Raw genomic sequence first — 21,691 nt, forward strand, 5'->3', positions numbered from 1 at the left:
GTGGACCACGTTTATACACAATATTTCTGCATAGATAATTATCTTGAAATGACATTGGATTTCCATCTAGAGCGTATCACAACTAGAAACAGAATACAACTATTTCAGACCACCAATATTCTGATGTCATGTATAATATTTTAATGTAGAACCAAGTTCTAACTGAAATGCTATGACAACCCATTTCACCCCCTCAAGATCAGATGTGCATTCCTTCAGTATGATACTTTACTATTGGGCACCATTATTCATCTCTCCATTTGAAACTGCGGATTTTGTAATACCTTGTGTCAAATTCCAGCCATTTTTTTTCTTGCTAACTACACTCTGTAGATGTTGCATTGAAATTTCTCAAATATATTTGAAATTTTGGGAGTTAACACAGATATACAAGGTTTGCTGTATCAGTATGATGTCTAGAGAAACAAGAAGTAAAATAATCAATAATGCCTGTTGCTCCAATGATGCTTTTGAATTGATTCATTCCTGAAATTAATACAAGGAAGCAGACAATGAATAACTGTCACTCAAAGTCTCTCCTTGCACAGATTATGTTCAGTTTATGACTCTATTTGTGTACTTAAATCTTGGGTTCTAAGGGAACCAAAGTAAGTGAAAGGTACTTGAGAATGCTGAAGACTATTTTGCATTGCTGGTACCTACTACTTATCTCACTAATCTTTTACCAAGTTTTCAACTAAAGAGAATTACATATATGCAGCAATTACGATGGTGCCAATAACTGTCAAATGCTTTCTCAGGTAGAATTACTCTCTACTTGAAAAAAGATTTCAATTAATACAATTATATAATTTCTATTCATTTGATATACTGTACAGCAAGCTTCCAGCTCACAGTACAGCTTCAAATATAAAGCCACATATTTAGTTTTAAATCATTCTGCCAGATTATTGGTAGACAATAATAGAAGTAGATTGTGGCATTTTGAGATCTGATATGAAGGTTGCTGAATTTAAAAAAAGTTTAGTAGACAGTGCCACTCCTAATTGGAGATGTGGGAGAACCAATATTAATACAGATTCTGACCAATTTAAGAACAGTAAAGAATATAAAAAGATAAAGATGACACAATAGAAGAGGATATTTGTCCTGTAAAATTCATATAATTGTCTCTGTAAAGTAAGAAACTAAAGGATTTTTTTGGAAAGCTTTCCAGTGGGCACTTACCCATTTGTTCATTCCCTGCAATATTGTGCTGTGATTCTAGAAGTGGATTGCCCTTTGAATAAAGTGCAAGATAACTGCAGTTGCCCTCAAAGCACTAGACAAACAAGAAATTGAAAGCCATGGAATTAACAATATTTGCTACTTATAAATTCTTATAATCAAATAAAATATTAATTTTTCAGTAACTATTATGACTAGTCAGGCATTTGTTTAATACACGCAGAAACCAAGCACTTTAATTAAGACTAAACTAATATACTGAAAAATCCATGCAGCAGAGTTTCCGATTGCCTATTACAGAGTTCCTATGGGCAAACTCTGCTTGAAAACCTAGAAACTGCTGATTCTGGAAATCTGAAATAAAGTAAAAGCATATTCACTTATTCTGCCAGCTTTCACCTGATTTCACTTTCACATGCACGTGTCTTGTCTCTTCCCTTATTATTTTAATTTCTCTATCTCAGCTTTAGGGGCTTAGTAACCAGCTACATTAATCCATTAAAGCCCATGGATTCCCACAGTTAGCATGATTACACTCCTCCCACTCTTCTACCCAGTTTCCCCAATTCCATCATATCTGTTCTGATTCACTAAGTCTAACTTTTTTATTAAACTGTGGCTTGCCCTCCACGTACAGTAACTGATTGACTCAACTGCATGTACTCCAGCTCTCACATTTCTCCACTCATCCTCTCCTCACACACCCTTGTTATCACTTTTTACATTAGTCTGTATTTAAAGGAACATTCTCCATAACGTCTTTTTCCTTCAATCCGATGCCACCAACAGCCATTCCTCCTTCCCTGTTCACCAGACTCATGACTCCCTAATTTTTCCATCCATCTTCACCGAGACCCGCCCCTTCTCATGCAATCCCAGGAGATTCATAACTTGCTTTTACCACTTCTCTTCCCAAGAACATAAACACTACCTTCAGCTACAATTTTCAAAATGGCATTCAATGCTCATAATGTGAAGCAAACTGTAGATTCAGTAATGGCTTGCAGATCTCCACTCAACCCACAAGGGTGACCTAAACTTCTAGTTGTCTGCCACTTAAATTCTCCATTCTCAACAAACTCTACTCTCTCTACATTTGGCCTTTTACCCTGTTCCAAAGAAGCCTATCATAAGCTCAAGAATTAGCATCTTAACTTCTGACTAGGGATGTTACAGCTCTCTTGATTCAGAATTCGAATTCAATAATTTTCCATAGCAGGCCTTTCCAATTTGTATTAGAACTGGCCTAGACACAACTTTGAAGAAATTTAATGTCTTGTGATGTGATGATTGACCTTCAGCACCTACAATGAAGTTTGTAGTTTTTTCCTCGATTCTTATTGGCTTCAGAGTCATAGGTGCTCCTTGACATAACATAATTCTGGTATTCTTGTCCATGCAAGCTCCCAAGGGAGCAATCCAATTAAACCTATTTTCCTCTCCTTATTTCCCTCACCTCTCCAACTAATTCTTTCTTACACCTGCCTATCAATGCTCCTTTGATTCTCTCTGCTTTGATATCAAGGACAATAATTCTCACTTCACCTCTAGAATTCCTTTTTTTGTCCATATCTGGACTGAGGTCTGGAATGGGGACTGAATTAACTAACCAACCATTGGTGAGCATGTAACGCATGCTCTGATAGCACGGGTATTGACACCTTGAATCACCTTACATATGACTGAACAGACTGATAGAGCATTAGTTCACAGTGGACATCTGGAACAGCCTGTTTTCAATTTTTCACAATGCTGGACACATGCTGAATATTGTAATTTTACTGCAGTGGTTAGGTCTGTACTATAAATTTTCAGTACTGAAATGTTGCTGGAATAGTCTTTGCTTGTATCCAATGCTTCCAGTTGCTCCTTGTTATCATGTGACGCGAACTTAATTTGGTGGAGACTAACCTTTCTGATGAAGGAAGTCTCACAATGAAGCCGAGGTGAATCATTCTCTCGACATTTCCATCTGAAGCTCATTACAAATGTCTGAGTCTTGGCTTCGGCAATATTATTCTGATGGAGTCAACGTAGTTTTATGGAAGTGAAATCGTATTTTAAGAGTCCTTACTGAGATTGTAACTAGCAGGATGAATAAAGATGAAGCAATGTGGCTAATTAATTACTTACTATGATAGAGAAGAATGCCACTTGGCCCATGACGTCCATACCATTTTCCAGCAGAGCAACCCCATCAGTCCTGTTCCCTCTCTCATTTCCCAATATCCATGCTACCTATTCTCCCTCCGCTGACATTTTGCCACCTGCATGTACTAAAGCAGGGGTTCCCAACCTTATCTATGTCAAGGACCCTTACTATTAAACAAGGGGTCCGTGGGCCCCAGGCTGTGAAATCCCTGTACTAAAGAGACACTTTAGTACTTTAACACTAGTTAAACTACCTACCAGTGCATCTTTGGAATGAGAGCATCAGACGGAAAACCCTGCGGTCATAGGGAAAATGTGGAAATTCCACAAAGGCAGCACACAAGGTCAGGATCGAAACTAAGTCCATAGAATCACGAAGCAGCAATGTGATCATACCCTTTGGTACATTTGGATTTTCAGAAGTTCTCACATAAAGGGGGATTACAACAGAAATTATAAAGCAAATTTAGAGTGCACAATATTCAGGGTAATGCCTGGAATGCAGAGAGGATTTGCAAACATAAAACAGAGATTAAGAATATAAATGGGTCATTTTTGGCTTGGGTGGCTGTAAACATAGGTTCAGTATTTTACACCCAAAATATTAATATCTTACCTTCACCAGATCTAAGTACACTTTCTCCGAGTCAATATTCCTTGCTTCAACTCGCTCCTGGGAATACTCTATGTTCTTAAAATGTTCTGACTCCTCTTTCCCTAAAGGTTCCAGGCACACTTCCATTTTCTCACAATGTTCTGTCTGGACTTTAAAAATGTCATTACTCCTTTGATCCTCGCCTATTGATCCATGCTTTTCTATCTTACTTTCAGACTTCATTCCCAGGATCTGTCTGTAAATTTCTTTCTGTATTTCAATTTCTCGTTCCTCTTTAGCAATATCAGTCTCCACCTCCAAAGCCTATGGAAACAAGTATGTACGAAATAAACTTCTGAAACTCACTAATTATCAATATACTTTCTTGAATATCTGAGAAGCCAATTACATATTATAATCACATAGACTGAAAATTTAAATAATTTTCTACAGCTAAACCATAATTGTCATCTCATTATGATGGTTAAATAAGTTAATCTAAACATTTAGATTGATTTTCTAAGTTAAATATTTTTTCATCTAAAAGCAAGGCAGAATGGTGACGAGTAATGACCACATTTCCAATTCAATCATCTCAAGCCAGAATGCAGAGGTCTCTACAGATTAAAAAAATAACTACAGGGTGAGTGAGGCTCCCATTTCTCAAATCAAGTCCCATTCAAAGTATCACTGTGGTATTTCTCACAGTAGGTACATCACTATTTTTTGAATCTGTATCAGTTTAGCAGAGTTTGCACCCACTCAAACGACAATTCCTTTCCTCCCACAGATGCTGCTCACACACTGAGTTCCTATAATTTATTCAGTAATGAATACGCTCATCTATTCTCAAATTTAATTCTTTCCATAAAATAACACATGGCATATCTTTATTGCAATATTTATCATTAGTATAACTTGTGAACAGTAGTGATCCTAGCAGGGTCCTTGTGGAATAATAATAGCCTTGCTGGCAATCCGTTCTACCACTGGTTCACAATTCAGTCTCCTCTGACTTTTTCTCAGGAAACTTATCAAAAGCCATTTGAAAACCTAGAAAAATGCCATCAACTTCAATATCATGATTTACTTGTACTTTTACCACCTCACAATACTCACTCCAATCACTGGCATTTTACAAAAGAGTAGACAAAGTTACCTCATTGAGAAGATTGCATACCTCTGACAACACAGCATTCCTCAAGTTTGAGGGTTTAAATCAGCATAACTTAAGTAGTCAAGTTTTTAAGAGTTAAACCAACAACCTTCTGACTCAGGGGTAACAGTGCTATTTGGAGGTGAACCAACCAACAACCCAATAATGACTGAATATAAACTTACTAACTAGATAGTAGAAGAGAGGTTAACTGTTGTTCAAAGGAAGTTAAGCCTGGGCAAAAGGGTTGGCATGGAATGTAAAATGTCTACAGACTTATTAAATGTTTAACTACCAGTTATCATGACACAACAGTAAGATCATAATTATACTTTAATTATAATATATTAAAGGATCAGACATACAGTAATTAATACAAGGTTTCAGATAAAAATGCTGGGTGCAGATATAGTAACCTAGCATATTTACCATGTAAATTTTTATTTACATAATCAGACAAATTCAAATATTTGTAAATGTAATAAACATTACTTGCATTTCTTCTGCTGGGATGTTACATATCAATATGATGAGACACATTGCTTGCAAGCTAATGGCCATCTAGCATTTAGATTCTACATCCAATGTTTACTTAATCAATGATTTATTTAACTACTTCACAGATATGGGGAGCAATGTTCAGACTAGTTCAGTTTCCTTTATTCATGTAGATTTTATAAAACTAGAAGGGAATTCAGATAATTTAAAAAATAACGCAATATAACAAGTGCATTTTGATTGTAAATTATTGAGCCATAAGTAATAAAATTAACTGTCATGTATGACAGTGTTATGTTACCATGCACATACATATTATGCATGCACAATGAAAATAACACAACTGAAGAAGAGAACTCAAATTTTGCTAGAAATTTACCTTTTGGGCATTGTGTTCATGAAGATAAGTGACACAGAACATTTACCCAGTTTTGGCAAATTGTACAAGCATCAAAATCTTTAATCCATTTTAATGGGGACTAATAGTAGAATATAGCTTCTTTGAAGCATTCTCGCTTTGAACTGAATTTTATAAATGTATATTGTTGCACATTTTGATATAACAATCACACCTTCTAATAGTATCAACACTATTAAATGGAATTTAATAATAGTATACCTCACAGTTTAAGCTGAGTCATTATAACTGGAAAGATGCAGCATAATCTATCATCATCCTATAGAGACTGTACAACTCAGGCTACGTCCACACTACACTGGATAAATCTGTAACCGAAGCTTTTTCTCTTCATTCCCTTCGCCTACACTAAAACGGCGTTTTCGTCCCCCAAAACTGGAGCTTTTCAGAAACGTTCTCCAAAGTGTGTATTTTTGAAAACGCCGGATTGGCCGGAGCAGTGTGGAGACTTCTGAAAACACCGTCAGACGGCAGCACGCTATTTCATTGCTTTCTTGAACGCAACCTAACAATTTCAGAACAGAAGGCAACGAAACTGACACCAGAAGAGTTAGAAATGTACTCACCAAATACTTTGACCCATAACTTACTGAATAAATAAGTATACTCACTTTGCCCTGTTTTCTGTCCTTGCTCATATGAAGGTGGTTTACCTATTTATGCAAGTACTTCTCTGACAATAGATGTGTAACAGCCTAATGTAACATTGTATGGAAAAACAAGATAACACTAATGCAGACATTAAAGCATTTATACATTTAACAAGGTGCTTTATTAATGCAAAAGAGTTAGTTCGTTTTTCAATGTTCGTCGTCAGCTGGGTCAATCTGTCCGTGAACTCCCTGTTGGTTGCCTCTGTACGCTCCAGTATTTGTTTTTTTTTACTTTTAAGTTCTCCTGCGTGAAAGCCAACAGCTGTCCGTCATTTTAAGTTTTTCTGGTCTATAACTACACAAATGCACACTTTTACAGTGAGATTCGACACCAAACATGTCGCTTGTTTTTGGTAGATGTGTCCTGAGGAGGAAATTTGCTGAAATCTCCGTTTCAATGTGGATAGAGATATTTTTAAAAACATATAGTGTGGACGCCTATCATTTTTACGCGAAACCGGCTTTTTAAAAATTATCCGGTCTAGTGTGGACATAGCCTCAGTTATTATGCATATTCAAATTTGAATTGTATTGAAGGCCTGCTCTGCTAATTTATTCTTGCAACTTTTTCTCTTGTAACAAACTTAGAAATCTGAAATTCTATAAAATCTATTTTACATTTCATCTTTCCACTCATGACAGAAGGTACTTACCCAATTACAGAGGCAATTCAACAAAGAAATTTAAACTTCAAAACCTTTGATGGATATTCAAGAAAAAGTCCTTCTTTAAAAAGCTCAAGCAAAGCACAAATGCAATGTGCCATTTACAAAATAAATAGAAATTCCCCGAAACTTCCCAAAGCTAATTAACATAAGTGATAGCTGTTCTGTTTCCCATAGTTATTAACATAACTTCATTTGTTATATAAAGTTCCAAAAGTCACAAAGCCTTTCAGGCTGTTTGAATAATTTTATTCAGCACATACATTGTTCTCAGAACAAAAACTGTACACTAAAATGAGGCTGTACAAGTTATTCCCATCAATACAGATGAAGGTAGTACAGCTTCATACAGCGCTGCACATTTCACATTAAGTCCAATTGGGGAGAGTCACTTCTTCATTTTCATATCTGCTTCAATCGCACAGCGACGTCCTCTTGTACCACCATCCTAATGGAAAAAACAATTACTCTTTTTCATTGCCTATTGGGGAGGCACTGAATATTTACAGCTGCAGGTATTTTCTTTGTTAACTGAGTATCTCATTCAATGAGGGAGATTGCACATATGCTAGAGGGAAAAGAACTGAAAAGCACAAACTAATTGGCTACAAATAGCTTGCATTGTTTTCTTAGCAGTAGGAAATAAAAGGGCTTTATTTATAGATTACATGAAAACAATGAACAAGAACAAAACTCCATCCACGCTACAAGGGTAAGGACTTTATAGAATGCCATACTTAAATAAATTAATAAAAGAACTGATTGATGCCAGCATATTAACAGATTCGGAAGCAAAATTAATTGAGCAACTGCTTGAAAATGTTATTTCCATAAAGAACAAGAACCTTAATATATAAAACACTCCTAGACTAGCATCTTCTTCACTTGAGCAAAGAAATTCAAACAATGCATTCCACTCACCTGGTAACAGCAATTAACTGCTTTGCAGAGATCGTTAACAGTATTTTGTCATCAGATAGGTCACAGCGCTTGCTGTTGCTGGCTGAAATACATGGGGAAACTAGAAATGTCAACATAGGACAGCTTTTAAAAACGAGTTTCAGTTAAACTAAAAAAAAAATCATTGATTGACTTAAAATAGAAGTTTATGTGTGTTTAGGTAACATGCAGTTGCTGAAATAAAAGTATATTCAGAACACACAAAACTCCAAGATTTCCATGTAGTTCAGCCAGTATAGTGATATCATCATCTGCTAACGACCTCTCCAAAGATGTTAATTGTTGCAATCAGGTTAGAGGAAAATACCCATTTAGAATCTTCTGTATAGATGAAATGACAAAAAAATGAATTAGTGCTTGGAACTAAATGCTGGAACAGCGTCTGTCCATTTAGACCATTGGACGTAGGTGCAGAATTTGGCCATTCAGCTAAGTGAGTCCGCTCTGCATTCCATCATGGCTGATTTACTATTCCTCTCAACTCCATTCTCCTGCCACTTAACATATATTATTCTGGAATGCAATTTTTACTTAAAAGTTTTTTAAATTTCTTACAGTTAGAATTTAGGAAGTGGGAGGATGTAATTCTACTTGTTGCTTGAAGTAGTAATTATCTTAATGTGGGTAACAAATTTGCTATCCCACTCCATTAAAATCTTTGTATTTTTTTAACTGAAGATTCTCGTGTATATCAGCAAAGATGGATTGGATGTAATGAAACTGAAACCCAAGTATGTACTTGGAAAATGTGGATAATTAAGAAAAATGATTGGAACATCTTAGGAAATCAGTTCACCATTGAAGCCAGTTCACTGTATTTCCAAATAGAAGTCAATATAGAACACGATAATTCATACTTAGGACATATTTACTTAGCTAGAGCATAATGAAGAAATAGTGACACAAATCTAACGATGTTTGTGATATGCATTAATTATTAAGTATTTAATTGGATTTTGAATCATCGACTTCTTTAAAATCAGATGTCTTTGTTAGGCCCAAAACATGGAAAATAATTTAAAGATATTACTATGAAAAGTCAGCTCTTTAAAAGTGTGGCAATATAATTTAAATGCAGTGTCAGAACATATTAGGTAATCTTTAAAGATTCTTATTGGCTTAATTTTCAAGCTTTAAAATCTTTGTGTAGTTAGACTTTATTTCACCATAACTTTGTAGCATATATGACCACACAAGGTATTTGATTCAGATCCTCAAAGGATTAAGGAAGTAATTTGTTTTAAAGCAGCTCCCTCAAAATAATGGACATACAGACTTCATAATATCAAACATTCACAATATCAACTAGCACCAACCATTCTAAATGGTTGTCCAATTCAGAATGCCATTTAGCATGGAGTGATTTTTAAAGAACATTTTCTTACTGAAATGACAGATATAAAATAAATAAAATCTTTTATATTACCTTTACATTTCACTCTACCTTTCCCATTTAAAATATACTCCATTCAAAATGTCTTTGTACAAAAGGCACTTTGATTGGTGCAATATTTAATCAGTTGAATCAGTCTCATCTCCTAACCTCTGACTACGTTGTTCAAAATGCTAAAAAAAATTTCCACTTCCGACAAAATTAACACCGAATGAGTACGAAATGCTTTTTGTATTTTTTCAATATCTGTTATTCACATACAAATATCAATTGTCATTTCATTCACAGGAAAATCTCAATGTACATGTATGGCATATTCAAAAAGTTTAAGTCAGTCCTAAAGCCTAATTTGAGCCCACTTGAAAATCTAGTGAGGTTTGTCTGCAAACTACCCCAATATAGAAATTATGAGACACTTTGGAAGATAATAATTACAAGAATTATAATTTCTTATAACTGACAATCAAAGAAGCTGTGCGTAACTCTGGATTACCAGTATCTGCAGAATCTCATGTTTAAGAGAAACAGTCCACTGTTATAGGACCTGATTTTCCATGTTTATTTTTTACGTATATGAACAAATTAATTTTAATGGCAGATTTCAGATCATTGCTATGTGTTGTATTTATGTTGCAATATTTGTTAACTTGATAAAATGGAAAGTGGTACGTTGCAGGGAACTGGAGATGAATTAGAATATGACTGGGTAGTTAAGATGCTTCTGCAAAATTCTATTTGTTTGGAAATGTATAACTAAACTTGCTTAAAATGATGACCTAGGGTAATGGTATTCAAAAGTGTAGGACTACTCACAATTAGAATCACTTAAGAACCACTTATTTGCATGTAGCAATGGAATCACTAAATTAAAGAAGAATCATGGCAACTAGGAGTTAATTACTGATTCTATATAAATATAACACAAATTCAGATCATTAATGTTAAAAGGTTGGAGGAACAGAGACACAACCAGTCATCACTACTGATTTTTTTGCTGGTTCAGATTACAGCCAAATATCCATCCAAGTTTTTAAACCAATTATATTATGAGGAGTAAAGAGAAAAGGTGCATTTTTAGATAAACTAGCAGAAATATTCATTTATGCATTTTTGTGAATTTTGGTATCTATTTCACTTTACTAATATTTTGTTGACTCTAACTCCATGAAAATCCTTTTATGAATTCACCAACTGACCAATGCACTGAAATAGCTCGATTATATTAGCAAACACTAACAAATTTACGTTTAAAAAAAGATAGAAAGTCATAATAACCATAATAAAGAAGCAAAGTTTGTCTGACAGAATGCTGCATTGTTGACAGAACCCATTAGTGACACGACTAGATTGCTCCCTCCTGTTGAAGCTTCTGACTACATTTGAAACTATACTGTGTTCCAAGAGTAGCTTTCCAAAAACCTAGTATTTTAATATTTGAGAAATCCACGAAACATGATGCAAAGAAAATTATGCTGGTGTGATATCCCATCCAGAAATCTTTACGAATATTGAAGTGAATGCTCTGTAAAATACTAGGCTCTCCTATAAGACAATAGGTTGTTGTATTAAAAAGTGGCTACATTAGCTACATCTGTGAACTCAAATGTGGATCTACACACTTTCTTATATTGGCTCATTGGTTTACACATCTTGAAGCCTTGGCAGGCAGGATTACGAATACCTATTCATTAATTTTTTATACATTAAAACAAATGTTGAACTGGCTGAAGTTCCTCTTTAGTTGTATATTTCCATAATTGAATTGAAAAGTCTTCCTCCAAGCAGAACCTAACTGACCATCAGCTTACTGGCTCAACCAACCATGAACTGGCACTGACTTCACGCAAAACAGTTGGAATTGTTGATCAATATGACATTTATATAATAATGAAATATCAGATATTATTGAATCTAATGAAGTAAACTGGAAAGATCTCATCAAAATAAAGTTGCACAGCAAAAGTGTCAGGACTTAAACCAGTAAATTAGTATTTACCACTGATTGACTTAAATAATCTGCGGTAAGTACACCAAGCAAAGCATGCACTTCAGATTCTGACACCTCCTGAAAGTGACTTATCTGTACACTGCATTGAATACTTACAAAGAGAGAGAGAAGGAAGGCAGGAGAGCCCATTGGGACACTGTCCTGTTAAAGGACAAACAAGAAAAAAAACATCAAATCAGATTCAACCTGAGCAAACACGAAAGCAAACCAGCTACACTCTCTCCTGGAGCCATCAACCTGTATTTCTAAAATGTAATTTTATTGTGGTCAGTAATCCATTTATCCGAATTGTTTATCTCTGGGCTACAGCTAGAGCTGGAAAATTCAGGCCATTAGTAATAAAAGTTAAGGCATTCCAAATGCATGTAAAACTTGTGTCCAGTGGGAGTTAAGCTGATCATATTATACAGAAGAATAATATTTTTGTCTACAATTATACCCCTGGCTAGGATTCTACTACGGCTATGATTGGTCTTGGGCTATGGTAAGAAGAATCTAAGATTATTGAAAATACTTTAGCTTACAAATTGTAAATTAAAATTAGAAATGCAATTCATGTGGCACTAAACAATATTCAGCTGCTGAAAACCAAGTTTGTAAGGGAAAGTAAATGTATGGTGAGATAGAAACAGTGAAATGAGAGGGGGAAATGGAGAACGTAGGAGGAAAAGTAACAAAAGGGTAAGCAAAAGTAAATCTGTTGAAGTAATTTTAAATACTTACTTTAACATTACATTATTATGGATACAAAGCCATTCTTCATCATTAAGAACTGTTAATAATAATATTAGTTTTATAGTTGGTACCATATCTTCAGAACTTAAAATGGACAAAACAACTAATGTTGGGAGAGAGGAATTTCTCAGGAAGTGTTGCCAAATTTTAGGTTAGAATATGAACTTACACTGAATAATTATTACCAACTATGTTTACTCCAACCATTGAACAGTTTGGTACATTACCCAATTGATAAAGAATTATTTCATTCATTCATTATCTGTGATCTCAGAGATCTATAACCACTTTAGTACCACTGTTCAGCAACTCTAAAATTAGGCTGAGAGAACATGCACTATCCAGGTTCACTACAAATATTTTGTGGCTTCTGCTACAGCTCTAAATGTCGCAGTATGTTGTAAGCTGCACAGGGTTGCAGCATTTGGAAACAAGTAGTCATAAAACATTAAGGGACGCATTTGATTGGGAATGCCCAATGTCCAAACTGTGTTGGGTAACTTAAAATAATTCACTGAAATAATATATTACATGTGGCTTCTCTCCCCGCCCCATACATGAAGGAAAAAATGAATCCAAGCTTCAATTCCAAGGATTACCCTTATAAGATGTTCAGCATACAACTGGTAATTTATGACAATAAATTTCTTAATTTAGATCAAATCCTGTAATGTCTGCTATTCAATAGTTCGTTTCTTTAAAAAAGTAACAGCACAGGATTCATGGTTCAACACAATAAGAACAATAGTAGTGATGGTTTCTGACTAACCTTCTCTGCAGAATCCTGCTTTCGTGTTGAATCACGCCCACGTAGGCTCTTAGCACTGATTCCAGATTCTGAGGTCTGCATTATTAATTGAGTGGCTAAAAATTGCTGGGAGGGGGGAAAAGAAAGAGAAAGATGAAGCTAGACCTAAAGCCAAAAAAGAACAATATTACCACTGGCTTATTAAACTTATACTGTTTCTCTTATATCATGTTAGATCATTTTCTCAAATTATAGAAGAAGGGCATTCAGAATTATTGCCCAGTTTTCTATGCTCACAATTTACTGTAAAGGGACTATTTAAAAGAAGAATAAGTTATGAATTATATATCATGTTAATATTATTTATAAAATATATAGATTTATTCATATAGAAATGGAGACTACAGAATGTAGAAAAGGATTACGGTAGGTGGTTATGAAACTAGATAAATAAACATATTTCAACTGAACTCAGGAAAGTCAAATAAGATAACTAACAGAAGCAGACTAAATTGTTTAATGAACACAATCAAATTTTGGAGTGACTTCTAATTTATTATTCATTGTACTGAAGTAAAATAGCAAATGAAACTGACTTATATGCACAATACTCCACTGAAATTACAGACCATACACAGATGTGGGTACATGATTGATTTCATGACCTACATTAATTTTTGTAGAAAACGCCAGGTTTACACTTACAAATCAGGTAAATGTAGTTAACATATGCATATGTATCTGGGCAGCCTCTCAACCCCATGGCATGAATATCGATTTCTCCTCCCGGTAAACAAATTCCTCCCTTGTCTATTAGTTCCCCTGGGTTCCCTCCTTCTCTTTTTCCTATGGTCCACTTTCCCCTCCTATCAAATTCCTTCTTCTCTAGCCCTTGACTTTTCTCACCCACTTCACCTATCACCTTCCAGCTAGCTTCCTTCCCCTCCCTCCACATTTTAATTCTGCCACCTTCCCCCTTTCTCCTCAGTCTAAATCGTCGAGTATCTATTCATTTCCATAGATGCTGCCTGACCTGCTGAGTGCCTCCAGCACTTTGTGTGTATTATTAACATACTCATAGTAATTTAATCAAGAAAACCACTCAATAACTATGGAAATATACAAATCGGTCAAAAATACACTTGTTGCTTGCTTTACTTTATATTATTTTATATATATTTATTATTTATGAACAAAAAACAAAAAATATTAAATTACATGTGCATAAATTGACTGAATTACCATCACAGTGATAGCTCACTAATTTTTTTGCTCACAAATCAGAAAGGAAATTATTCTCAACTGCATTTCCAGCAAGCGATATCTAGTAGTTATAGTGCTGGCCATAAAAGGTATTACCATGTCACTAGGCTACAATAGTTCTGCTGATTGTAAGAAATATCTACAGACAGAATACTGTGGAGACCACACTTACAGAGTCACTGAATCATCCTAATCCACTTTGCTAAGGGGATGAGTTTCATACTATTTATCTCATTCATGCCCCCCAGAATTTTGCACAAAGCAGTCAGGTCCCCTTGGTCTTCTCCACAGCAAGGAAAACAATCCCAGTCTATCCAGAATCTCTCTGTAGGTGAAATGCTTCACCCTAGAAAATAATTTCTGGGATGTACAATCTAGCATTACAAATGCACAGCCTGAGATTAGAGAGAATTAGAGTACAAATATTTTCACCTGAGGTAACTGAAATCTGGAAAGCAGTCTGATGGGTGGTGGAAACAGGTACTTTTGTAAGTCTTGAGAAATATTTAGATGCACTTGAAAACTTGAATTGCCATGGTTTTGAAGGTTACAGCGACGCGCCACAAAGTGAATGGAAGCTTTCCTGTGTGGTGTGGAGACTACTACTGTGCACTGTACTCCAATTGTGGCCTAATGCTATATATTCTCATACGATAACTTTCCTCCTCTTAGAACGAAGGAAATGATCTTCATCACCTTATCTTCTGGCACTGCTGCCCTTCAGCAATTCACAGACATGTACCTACCTGGAGCTCCAACAGCTCCCCAGTACTTCCTTGGGTCCTCCATTCATTTTATATAGAAGAAGAAGCATAGCCCTTAACTCGGCAGTGGAATTATTGGGGCACTGCCATGACAGTGTTTGCGTAGCAAGCTTTTTCTTGTTTTTATGAGACTGAGTTGCTATCTCGACACTCAACCCGACTTGGATTCGAACTTGGGAACCTTTGCTTCGGAGTCCGGTGCTGATATTATTGCACCACCAAGTGAGACATTCAGTTTATATACTCTAACCTTTTGGTTCTCTCAAAATACACTGCTTCATATTTTTTAGGATTGTGTTTGATCTTACAAAAAAAATGGTCTGGACTAACTTGTGCATTTTCATTATTTATATGAAATACTACAAATTGTGAGTATTCTACCTGAATTTGTTCTAAGACATCTCGTTGCATTTCTAATGCCATGTGATACACATCATGGTCAGAACTATTATACATCACTGCATTTTGGAACATCAGCATTATGTCCCGCTGAAACTCTGCTGTTGTGCGAATTAAACCAGTCTCTATATTTTTCTTTATTGTTGACAAATCCATTGGCCTATAAAAAAAAGATATGAAACACAACAGTTAGTACAGATAATTTCTGTATCACTACCACCTTCCCGCGTAATGATTTCCTGGTAATATAGCATTTAGTTTTTTAACCACTACAATTAACATAACTTTCCTGTGCATTAAAGATGTTGAAATTTCTAGTAATTATATTATGTTCACTGGGGGTACAGAGTTTACCTTCTATGGCTCCCATAGACATTCATTTTAAGTTGTATCTTGATATACATGAAACTGGATTGTTAACAGATTGGCACCTTATATTCACTTCATCCTGACGCACCACTGTCAAGCAGTGCATCTACTGGAATTCCACTTTGGTTTTATCTCTTTAATATTCATGGTCACCGTAATACAAATATTGAAAGGATTCGATAACGTGGACTGGAGAAGATGTTTCCAGTTATATTTGTGAAAGTCTCCACCAGAGGGTCTTAGAAATGAAGGACATCCCTTTAAAAGGAGGAATTTCTTTAGCCAGAGGATGGTGTATCTGTGGAATTTATTGCCATGGGTAGCTGTGGAGGCCAAGTAACTGGGTACATTTAAAGTGAAGGTTGATAAGTTCTTGAATAATAAAGATTACAGGGAGAAGGCAGGAGAATTGGTTGAAAGAGAAAGTAAATCAGCCATGACTGAAAGGCAGAGTAGCCTCACAGGGTCAAATGGCCTAATTCCACTCCTATATCTTATGGTGTTATAAAAATGACTATTACCTAAAATCTCCCTTCTCTTAAGAACATAAGATATTGGAGAAGTAGGCCATTTGGCCCATCAAGTCTGCTCCACCATTTCATCATGGCTGATCCTTTTTCCCTCTCAGACCCAATCTCCTGCCTCCTACCCCTATCCCTTCATGACCAGTCAAGAATCTATCAACCTCTGCCTTAAATCTATGTAAAGACATGGCATCCACAGCTGCCGGTGGCAATGAGTTCCACAGATTCACCACTCTCTGGCTTACATCCTTAATAACTGCATCTACCAACAAAATATACTTGTACATATATACCATCCTAAACCACTTCATGTTAATTCATTGCACAGTATTTTAATTCCTGACAGCAACTAACATATTTAACCTTGAATTATTTTAATTTTAGGTTTGAGATGTGGGAAGCTAATGCTACCAGGTGGAATACTTATCGCATTTTGTTTTAAATACCAACTCCCACATTAGATTTTAAGAATCAGATTAAGTATTTTGATTATGATGTAGTGTAAGTCTTTCCATTGAATTATTGGAGCTTACATCCATAAATTGATTTATATACACAACTTGACCGAGGCTAGAAAGGCTAATTTCACAAGGGATCTGTCAGATCAAGATTGGGGTCATCTTTGCTCAAACAAACTAATCTTAAAATAATAATTTTCTATATTAACTATCTCCAAACTGACACTCATAATTGATGAGGTATTTACATTAAAAGATAGAATAACCACCTTTGTCTTAATGTTTGCTGACCATGTTAACGATTTTCAGACACAAAGGCTTAAACTGAAAAAAGTCTGTGTGCAGAACTCATTATTCCTTTAGCAGCAAATTCACAAGATGCACCTTCACAAATTGATACTAATATTTTTACTAATTCATCACATTTTTGAATCCAGATTAAATTTTGCAGCTTCACTTGATCATATCACTTGCTCACTTATTTGAAGATCTAAGCTTTCATTTGGCATTTCCCAGTGCACAATAACTAAGAGTACAAAGTGTTCTGCAATTCAACAAACATCTCAAAACTCAAAATTAATGGATCACTTTGAAATACTGTATGTCCTTAAAATTATGATTCCTAATATTGGCATAATTAAAACTGTATAAAAATAAACTTTACAGATAACCCATATTTGTACACTTATTTTTCCAATGCCTTTGTAGTAGAGCCAAATTAACCTAAGCTTGAGACTTACGTTTTTTTCCAAATAAATTAATAGTAATAACAAAACCACTAACTTTCATTAAAATGTTGATTATTTTACAGTGAAATGGCTTATACAATTTAAATAATTTTCTGCAATGTAAGTTCATGCTAGAACAATTTTAGTAAGATATTTTAATCACAATCTACATTTTAGTCACGTGGATTCCTTTCACAAGGAAGACGATTATTAAAACTACAATTTTTCATTATAAAGGTTCAATCATCGGTAGACATATATAATTCAGTAGAATCCAAATATTTTTGCAGAAAAGCACTTAGAATACAGTTACTCCTGCAGCATCATTAACATTAATCACCCACAAAAATATTAAATAAGTCAATTTGGTGAAGTCCATCAAATTTTAACAGGAGCCCTAATGGGCAAAATTCTGTTTATGAAAACCTACAGAATCATCATGAATTTGCTTTGCTTATTCAAAAATCTGACCTGTGTACAATGCTATGATATCCTGGGGCGATATCATCCGTTACTGGCTGAAGGAATACATTGGCATATCTGAAAAAAGAAGAGCAACTTTTGAGACAGTAGTGGTAAAGGTTGTAAAACATCAACATGATTCTGTGATCAGCAGCCAACTGTAAGTGTATTAGCATCACTGCTAATCCAAAGTTATGCCAGTTTGGAAAGGAATGGCCAGTACTGTCCTCATGGTGTAAAAGAACACTATCACAATAAATGTAAGTTCAAACAAAACCAGCAACTCAAAAACTGGTTAGTAGTTAGAATAGCAGATTGTATTCTACCACAAGTTGTAACATTATGACCCAGCATATCCTCTCACAAACACTGATGGTTCAATAACTGAAGAAAACACTTCATACGATGGCGCCAGCAAACAACACAACCAAAGGTGACATCCTTCAGACAGCTCACAAAACTACTTTTTTTCAACTTCTTCCTTCTAATATGATTCTGCTATTATTGGTACCTGTAATTTACATTTTGATGGTGCATTTTCGGGCTGATTGAGCAATCTGGTGCCTTGAGGTCTCCGAGGGAGTTCAGTGAGGTTTATAGCAGTGCGCAACATGGAAGCCAAGAAACCTGGTGGCAGTGTGCGAGCCTATGATTGACTCCATTTCTCACCACAATCTCGCCGACTAAGTCATTGACCCATATTGAAGTCAATGAGGACAAGAGCGGAAGGCAAGTGGGTGTTCAGTGCAGTCTGCCTGCATCTGACCGCGCTCTCTCTCTCCCTCTTGCTCAATGCTGCCAAGCTTGGGTCATGGGCAAGGTTTAATCAACGCTCTTTGTAGATTGGACACTGCGGTTCATATTATATGTGTTTCTGGTTTCTCCATTTTTTATTGCTATTTTGTGCAATTTTGATTGACAGTGAATGACAATCAATGAATGACAGTGGTAAACTGAAATGAACTGAATTAAACTGAACATTCCTAGACTGCCTAAATTACTTTGTGGTTTGATCTTTAATATTCTGTGTTTTGCTCTATTTTTGCCATTTGCACAATTTGTTCTTTTTTCTTGCACACTGGGTGTTTATTATTTTCTTGGAACAGGCTCCAAGGTGCTTTTTCGTTTTGTGGTTGTGTATGGGAAGACGACTCTCAGGGCTGTATAGTGCATATATGCTTTGAACTTTGAAAATCCAAGATGAACAATCTCACAACCAGAAAGGCCCAATACCCATCACATCAAATCAAATCAGATAGAGTGATGGCCAATTGAACATTTGTTCACAGTGGTGTAGCAGTTAGTGTAATACTTTGCAGTGCTAGCTATAAGACTGGGGTTCAACTCCTGCTGCTGTTTGCTTTCTCCCTATGATGATGTGAGTTTCCTCTGGGTGCTCTGGTTTCCTCCCACTTTCCAAAGGCTCACAGTTAGGGTTAGTTAGTCATGGGCATACTATATTTGCCCCAGAAGTGTGGTCATACTTCTGGACTGCCCTGCACAATCCTTGCTGATTTGACATAAAACAATGCACTTCACTTTATATTTCAATGCACAAATAAAGCTGATCTTTAACAAATACTGGGAGTAGCATACACCTTTAACACTATCACTTTGATGGCACAGCCCAATATGCTGTGGTTGAAGGATTTACTACCATCTTTTATTGAGAAATTTTAAGTTGATCTGCTTCCTCTTAAGCCCAACCTTCAGTCCATTAAGTTCACTTTATATGTTCTCAATTAAAGGCTGAATGGACAGCATACAAAAAAGTCAATCTACCCCAACAATAGCCCAGCTGCAACAATGAAAAAGTGTTCCAGAAAAAATACTTGGGGTCCAGCCAAGCTGTTCTGGTAAAGCAGCAAAACTGGCATTTTCTCAAGTTTGTCACCATTACGGAAAGGAGGTCAAATCTGTTTATAGGAATCCTTCAGAGTTCACGCAATGTGGTGATGCTTTTCTCCACTGTGCTCAGAATATCACCCATTAATGCACGGTGCTGTCTCCATTATCGGTACCTGTTAATATATATACTACTGAATTATTGCCATTTCCTCCATTAAAGACACCACATAAGTGCACAAACATACTGTTGTTAACCTCAATCATGAACAATTTCCAGTTGCAATTTAGGTGTTACTTCTTCTTTTCAAAGAGTGATAGCATTGCAGAATCACACCAACCTGTGATTAGCAGCTGCTCTCCATACTAGCATAATAGCCTTTTTCCAAATTTTCTGAGCTTGAATGGCTTCCTGGTCTTCACTGCAAACTGAACTAGAGATGGTGGGCAAGGTAAACAAAATTAGAGAGTAATAATGTAAATAACATATTATTTTTTATATTAGTCTACAGCAAAGAAAACTAGAAATAATGGAGAACTGTACTAAGAGTGAGGAGCTCCAAGGAATTGACACAAAATACCCTGTACTGGAAAAAATTAAGGAGATCAAAAGGCAATTAATCGACAGAGACGAATGATCAGCATCCTATAACTTGAAGGAGGTGGCTCTGAAGACAGAAGTTGCACGTTTCAAAATTCAATTGATTCTAAAGTGTTTCTTCATAGATTGCAAGGTAATAATGCATCTCCACTATTTAAAGGGGGGAAAGAGGGAAAACAGGAAATGGTTAGCCTGATAGCAACATCAGGAAAAATTGTAGAATTTATTACTAAGTGGTGGTAAATGCATTTGCTTAATATGCAACAATTCAAATCCCCAAATAGTAAGTTCACACATACAAAGCAATAAGTAAACTCAACATATTTTCCAGCAGATAAAAATCATTTCAAAAATAGATGCTACTTAGAATGATGTCCGAAGTTCTATTGTGCAGTGCTAAACCAAATATGAATATGATCATGTTACAGGCACAAATACCTTACATTTCTCAAGGATTGGAAAAATGTCTGTAAACTTACAACTGTGAGGAAGCTGGGCTGCTTGGTATTGAATCAGCAAGAACTGATGATTGCAGATGTGCATTGTGAATGCTGAATCCATCGTCGCTCTCACTGACAGGCGGCTCATTGTCTGTTTCTGACATATAAACCTCATTTGGTTCCTCCTCCCTGGTCTCATCCACACTGGCAGCTTCACTAGCTCCATCTTCCTCTTTGGGAATAAGCATATCCTGCAGCTGTAAAGCACAAGAACACATTCTTGTCAATCAGATGATTGTTAACTCAATACTTAACACTATTGCAACATGTTAGTTAGAGTAAATCATAGAAACTTCTCATTCCCATCCCTTTCCATAGATTGTAGATTATTACGATGGCAAATAGTCCAATAATAATCTGTGGTGTAAACAGATGGATTTTTAGTCAGACATAAGAAAGACTAACTTATATAGAGCACTGATGAACAAAACAAACAAACATGTTTCTAGGATTCTACTTGTATTACTCTTGAACCACTAACATTACAAATAGGAAGAGGATACTCTGGCTACTGGTTTTGGCATTACCAGACAGAAGGGCTCTTTGATCAGTTTGAGTTGTGCAAACTATCTTCTACTGTGACTTCTACCTCTACATCACTAGAATGCTG

The 21,691-nt window shown here is 35.7% G+C and overlaps 1 protein-coding gene across 1 annotated transcript in view; it reads right to left on the reverse strand.

Annotated features, from left to right (window-relative positions):
- The window catches only part of LOC140735415 (bromodomain-containing protein 8-like), a 93,515-nt gene that overhangs the window by 18,120 nt on the left and 53,704 nt on the right, over positions 1-21,691 (reverse strand). Inside the window, exons 16-23 of the mRNA XM_073060460.1 lie at positions 21,061-21,278; positions 20,322-20,414; positions 18,145-18,213; positions 15,577-15,754; positions 13,190-13,294; positions 11,782-11,826; positions 3,956-4,258; positions 1,189-1,282 (exon numbers count right to left, since the gene is read on the reverse strand). Of these exons, the coding sequence (XP_072916561.1) occupies positions 1,189-1,282; positions 3,956-4,258; positions 11,782-11,826; positions 13,190-13,294; positions 15,577-15,754; positions 18,145-18,213; positions 20,322-20,414; positions 21,061-21,278 (1,105 nt within the window). The remainder of the gene's footprint in view (positions 1-1,188; positions 1,283-3,955; positions 4,259-11,781; positions 11,827-13,189; positions 13,295-15,576; positions 15,755-18,144; positions 18,214-20,321; positions 20,415-21,060; positions 21,279-21,691) is intronic.

Source organism: Hemitrygon akajei, chromosome 11 (genome assembly GCF_048418815.1).
Source record: "Hemitrygon akajei chromosome 11, sHemAka1.3, whole genome shotgun sequence".
Taxonomy (NCBI): Eukaryota; Metazoa; Chordata; class Chondrichthyes; order Myliobatiformes; family Dasyatidae; genus Hemitrygon; species Hemitrygon akajei.